Genomic DNA, 6,633 nt, shown 5'->3' with positions numbered 1-6,633 from the left:
ATAAACACACACACACACACACACACACACACACACACACACATATATATAAAATTTGAATTTTTGGAAACTTTACCTGAGCTGTCAACTTTGGAAAAAGTTGTCCCAATTTACTGTGTTGAGTTGGCATTGTACAGAAATTGACAGCCATATTGGCCTAGAAATGTTAATTTTTTTCCATTTGTACAGGGGTAATGCACTGTATTAAATATGTAAGGTCATATCTATGTGAGTTTGATTACAGAAAGTAATGAAGTATTCTCCAAATAATGAAAAAAAAGAATAAGATAAGACTATAAGAGCAAGAATCAATTTATGTTCAGGGACCATTTCCATCTTCAGAATTAAGGATTATTTTAATGTTACATCATTACCTTTTCTCTTTTACTTTCCTTTTTAGTTTTATTTTAGGATTCCCTATTTTTAATGTTCATACAGAGATTTCTTTAACTGAAATACCGAATAGTTTCTCTGGTGTGAAACTCTATAATAGTACACAGGATCCTAATGAGATAATTAATAATGTGAAATAGGAAGTAAAGGGATAAAAATGTAGGGAAAGTGGGAAGGGTGGGGGAAAGGTAATAAGGGAGAGGAAAAAATATGAGAAAATGAAAAATGGGAATAAAGTGTTTGTAAATGGGGAGGGGAGGGGGGTGCAGGGAGGGCAGGGACAAGGGGAAAAAATGAGAATCAAGACCTATTATGTAAAGGTACAGGATCCCAATAATGAACGTAACTGTATTGTATACCTAGATTGTACCAATAAACTCAATAAAAAGAAAAAAAACACATTTTTCAAAATCCAAATGGTTTTTTCAAAAAAATCTTCATATACAAGCCAAGTACAGTCTCTATGAACATCTGTGAACATCGTCATCACCTCAAGACTTCAAGCACTGTTTGGAGTTCTTTAGTGGCCTGCCCTAAAAGACATATGGCATTCAATAACTCCAGCAATAGCAAATTCCCCCTAGAGTGCTCGGATGGAAGCCTCAGTCCCCAAGAGGAAGGAATGTGTTTGGACCTGCTAGAGGGCTGAGGGGAGGCTCTGCTGAGGAAAGCGTCATCTCCAGTGGTCTCTTTAAATAGCTCATTGGCGCCACCCAGTGGGGAAGGGCTAGAATATGACTTTGCGGTCTGTGGGAGTAAAGGGCGAATCTGATTGCAGTATCTTGGACTTTCCACCTACCTTCCTGTGTAGGAATTTAAGAGACATCCCAGGAAATAGTTTCCTTTTCTGTATATCGAGGCAGCGCACAGTTCTGAAGAAAACCCAGACCCTGCTTGTCATAAACTAACTCAGTCAGTGACCTTGAATAAATCCACATCCTCAGTGAAACTGTTGTCTTGCCCCAACTTCCTTAAAAAAATAAACTTCCGTATTTTCAGTATCCATAGTCTTTCAGTGCCATAATTGTTTTAGTATTTATCCATGCAATTCCTAGCATCAAATTAGGTGAAGAAAAAGCATCTCTGGCATCCTTGAAAATCAGAAATGACTTACAACCATCTATAATTAGTATGTAAGTCAATATCACTGGAACTCATGTTTATGTGACTCCCTCACGGGGCGCTCAACTAAAACCGAATGGTGTGGAAGAAGGAGCTGGTCTTTCCAGTCAGAGCTGAACTTAAATCCCCCACCTGCGACTTTCTCCAGGACTGATGAGTTACTCTCCCTCCCTAAGCCTGTTTCCTCATCAGCACAATGGAGTTGACAAATCCTCCCTCTTGGGGTTAGCACGGCAAGGGTTGCATGAGGCAGTTCCTGTGGGGCAGTGAGTACTGGTGCTGATGCAGAGAGCACTGTGGTCATGCTTGATGTTCCCACTTAGGCTCTGCATTTTACCTATTTACCTTGAGCAAATAACTTCTGCCCTGAGGTTGGCATTCTTCTGCCAAAGATCCTAAATCCCATGACATAGCCACCTAAAAGCACCTGTCATTTCAGAGTGCTTAACAAATGCTGGGTGTTTTTTGTTGTTTTGTTTTGTTTCCTAAAAGTACTAGCCCATTTCAAATATTTAGAAGCGGGTACAAAGTTAGAATCATGTTCATCCCTTGAACATGCTTTCTCTCCTCTCTTTCTGTCTCTAATACACGACATTATTGCATTCCCATTTTCTTTTTTCTATCTCTAGCATCAATAGTTAACCCAAACCTTTGGGTTAGGTTAGGAACATTTGGAAGCAACAAACAGCAAGCTCACTTTAGGGTTGTCGTGGTTTATTTCTATCCCTTACCCCAAGTACGTAGGTCCTTATTTACTTGTCCATGTCAAGACCTCTGTTCCAGCCACAGCAACACCAGATCACTGGTCAGTCTCATCTCTGCACCCCCACTATCCAGCCTGTTTTGGATCTATCTCAGTGGGTATATTATCAGAGATATCCTCCCAGGCCTCCTCCTTCAGCAAGAAATGGCTGCTGCCAGCTTTGTGCTTCTGAAACACATCATTCTATTGGAAGAGATAAAGGGAATCAATGCGTATTGAGTCTATGTGTATGGTAGCACATTTAACCTTCTCATGACTTCCTACTTCAGTATCACTTGTGAATGAGGAGAGTGAGGCCCATTCATTTCTTGATTAAACAAACATTTATTGAACATCAATCACCGGGCACTGGGAATGCATCAGCAAACAGCAGGCCCAGCCCTTCTCTCATGGATTTGATGGCATTTTACATAGGACAAATCCAGGGGGCAGCAATGAAATGGACAATAAACTTTCTAATGGCTAAAAGGGACATTTTAGGTAAGACTTTGTGGGCTCAGGGAGATCATACAGGTATGTAATGTGCAGCAAAGGTGGGGTTAAGAAGTGAGTGAGCTTGCTTCTTACAGGTCAGCATACAAGAGAAATAGCAGTTGCAGTTCATCCTGTTTCAGGTAGAACTTGGAAGCAACTTATTCTTCTAATAAAAATGACATTAATCTTGTCCTCCCTCGATGCTGAATGGCATAGGGCCCATTTTCAGCCTCCTACCCAGACTGTTCTTAGAGGTGAAAGAGGAGTCATTGTCATGTGCCCAGTGCCGGGATGGAGCCTACAAAAGTGAAAGCACACGGAATAATTCAATGAGTATTTCTTCTTCTTTGTGAGACTCAGTAGCTCTCCTCAGCCTAGTAACAACAGTCATGCCCAGAGCCCATGCGTACTCACAGGTACAAACCAGAATGTCCTATGCAAAATGCAGATGGGCAAGGATGGAGGCAATGGCGTCTCCCCCATGGATGGAGTGGGGTGTCAGACAGTGTCTCAGCAGGTGAAAGTTGTTTTGTGTGACTTGGAAAAATAAATGACAGCTAACCAGACAAGAAGGATGAGCAGGATGTAGCAGGAGCAGGCGCTGGGTAAGAGGCTCAGCCTGTGCAGAAGAGAAAGGCTGGCACATCTGGGATCTGAACACGCCCTCAGGAGCCAGGCAGATGATGTCCATGGGTGAAAGGCCAGGTGACCATGTATCAGACACTTCGCTTTATTCCTTGTTTCTGTTAACATTGTCTTCTCTTCCGCTTTTCTTATACGCATTGTTATTCATTTACGCATTTTTGAAAGTTAGCTAAAGAGAAGATATTCCCTCTTTTAAGAAGAATAGCAGTCCAAGTCCAATGATCACATCAGCTGGTGAGTGACGTAGGGAGACAACTGGCAGTGCAGGGACAGGGCGTCCTGCAGAGCACCTTCTTTGTCCAAAGCAGACGGCCGATCTTCAGTAGCACTGCTCAGTGGCTCCAGATCTTGCATTTTTTAAGTAAAAACAAGTTGGATTTTTGGCAAAATAGTCACATTTTTAAAACAGTGTGTTAATAAAGGAGAGAAATCTGCAGATAACGTAGAATTCATCCTCACGCTGAGCCTTATTCATGAGCCACACTCTGAAGTTCCCGGGAGTGTTTTCAAAATCTTTCATCGCAGCATTGCTCTGCTTAGTTTCTCCTAACTGTCCTTCTCCCCTTACTTTCCAGAAAGAGATGACGAGCAGAATGTGTCACTGACCCTCCATTTCATCCTTCAGAAGAAAGAAAAGCCTCCTGGAGTCCTGAGCACACAGGGGGTGGACTTCCTGGTTGAAGTGGCACATCTGCTTCCTGGGGCAAGAGAGCTGGCGACAAGCAGGGACTCCTGGGAGACCTTTCCCACTCATGTCACGTGCTCTTACCCGTCTGAGTGCTGCTAGCCTAGACCTTCAGACCAGGCCGACCACGGCACACAGAGGGACCAGCCCTGACCCCTCCAGCTTTGGACTTGCCCAGGAGGGGCCTCTGCACAGTTCTGCCTGTGACCTGCCACCTAAGCTTTACTGGAATTTAGGTTTTGAGACCGAGATGTTTATTTGTACCTTTCTACTTCTCCATTTGGTTAGCTGGCTGGCTTTTCTGTCATTTGTTTTCTGAGTACTGAGTGAATTTTGAAGCTTTGGATGGACAGCACATTTTTCTGTAATAAGACTTCCTCTCAGATCTATGAAAACTCCTGCTCTGATCTTGTGGCTTAACATTGCACAGAGCCATGGCACTGTGAGAAATCTGAAGCCAGGTCAGGCAGCCTTGTACCATTTTCCCAACAGGCCGTTTTATCGGGGACCACTCCGCGGGCTGGTTTGTCTCTGCCCAAAACAGTCATCACATTCTAACTATAGGGAACAGACTGGTTGTTAGCAGAAAGCTAACAAATGACCATTTTGTCCAGATCAGAATGTATTTTTTTATAATAATCATCATCCTTGACTCTCCTGTCAATGTTGCTTCTTATTTCCCAGGAGAGAGAAATAGAAGAAAGTTACAAATGACTAAGAGTGACCAGTAGGAGCCCTGAGCCAGATTAGTGCAGTGTTTGTTCTTTATTGAGGGGCAGGGAATCGTGGCTGTTTCTACATAATATTAATATTTCAGTGATAAAACAAAAGAACAGTTGGTTATTCGGTGTGAGGAGATTAAATTCCCAGTCACTGACTTGTGACTTTTTCTTCCACTCACCCCTCTCTGTCACATTATATCACGGCTCTGTGATTGTCTGCAGAGGCGACAGTGGAGCCAGAGCTATCTACCCTCTACCATCCATTCTCATTGCCCTCTTCCAGTGGACAGAAAAATGCATTCTGTTCTACAACCTGATGTTTGAAACCTGAGCATGGTTAATGGGATGCTGCATTCTCTGATTCATTCATAAAACTTTGTTCCTGGTGGCCCAGCCTCTGACTAGTGGGTAATAATACTCCCAGTGACATGTGAGCTTAACAAAGTACCAGTTGGTGGGGGGGAAGTAGATAAGAATGCATTAGTGCATCTTAATGTAATAACAGTTAAAAGATAACTGAACAACTCTGATGTTGCTTTATTTTACATAATGTGTTTGAGCCATATGTGGCTGCCATGAAAGCCTAGTAATTGTGAATTCTTTGTGCAAACTAAAAACGCGTTGATTGGGCGCAGTAGCATTCTATGTTGACCTAATCATGCAGACGGACCCTTGCTTTATATCTCAAACAAGTTGTTCCGCAGAACCCAGATGTTGCTACCTCTCTCTGTGTTACTGTGCTCTGGTCAACAATAAAACTTTTTTCCCTCACTAACTTTTAGAGGTCAAGATAGGCCAAGATTTTTTTCAGCATCACTTTTAGCTACCGGAGTATCTGACTGGCCTAAGGATCCAGAGAAACAAGAGCCCCTCAGTTCTGACCTATGCAATTATGCAGTACCACGTGGGAATGCGGGATGGTCGTACAGAGAAATTACAGTATGAAGCTCATCTTCTTAGAGAGTTTCTGTAGCTCTGTACCCTGGAAAGCCACAGATTTTTTCATTTAAGAAGTTAAGTATGTTTCTTGCATTTCAATGATGATTAAGTGGGAGATTAGACTCTGAAGATATTTGTCATTAACTTTTAAGGTTATTTTTTATTACTGTGTGTATGAAATTTCCACTCAATTTAAAAATTTACATATTTTTAAACTTCTTAAAATAATTTCTTCCTGGTTATATTGATAATTGCACTAATCAACTCCTCTAGAGCAAGTTCTGGCAAAATGCTCTTATTTCTTAATTGCAGGCTGATCCCATTACTGCAGAACTTTGGCAAATTCTACTGACAATCTCAGGTGATTTCTACCACTTTGGCCTGAGTTCAACTTCCATGCATCTCTTACGGCAAGTGGAAGATCTCAGCTCCTCCCTTCGACGTCTCCAGCCCTGTGGGGGCTGGCAGTTCTGCTGTTCTTTCCTACCTTGGCCCTCGACTCTTTCTTTTTCTACTCCTTATTTTATTTTGAGAAAATTCAAAGTGCAAATTTCAATAATAAAAGATTACAAGAGCACCCTTAAGTGCATCAATTGTTAACATTTTGCCTCATTTTCTATCTTACTGAAAATACACATTTCTATTACTAAACCATTTGAAAATAAGCTGTAGTTATAAGAAACTTTAAGGTGCTTTATTATTTTTTCTTCCTATTAATAAGAACATTGTCCAGCCCGTTTTCAATTTCCATTATCACCTCCAAGAAAATGAGCCGAAAAAAAAAATGGTATACCTAGTATATAATCCAGGGTCAAAATTCTCCAACTGTCTCAAAAATATTCTGTATAGTCTGTCTCTTTTTTTTTCCATTAAGTTTATTGGTACATTTA

The 6,633-nt window shown here is 41.5% G+C and overlaps 1 protein-coding gene across 9 annotated transcripts in view; it reads left to right on the top strand.

Annotated features, from left to right (window-relative positions):
- Window positions 1-6,633, top strand: part of Mob3b (MOB kinase activator 3B) — a 197,044-nt gene extending 190,411 nt beyond the window's left edge. For all 9 annotated transcript variants that reach the window (XM_010627022.1, XM_019207854.1, XM_019207855.1 and 6 more), the window contains one exon: window positions 3,973-6,633. In XM_010627022.1, the coding sequence (XP_010625324.1) occupies window positions 3,973-4,002 (30 nt within the window). In that variant the 3' untranslated portion in view covers window positions 4,003-6,633. The remainder of the gene's footprint in view (window positions 1-3,972) is intronic.

This window comes from Fukomys damarensis, unplaced genomic scaffold (assembly GCF_012274545.1).
Source record: "Fukomys damarensis isolate Sample0158 unplaced genomic scaffold, DMR_v1.0_HiC HiC_scaffold_36, whole genome shotgun sequence".
Taxonomy (NCBI): domain Eukaryota; kingdom Metazoa; phylum Chordata; class Mammalia; order Rodentia; family Bathyergidae; genus Fukomys; species Fukomys damarensis.
Note: the sequence above shows the minus strand (reverse complement) of the source record. Positions and strands in the feature narration are given on the sequence as shown.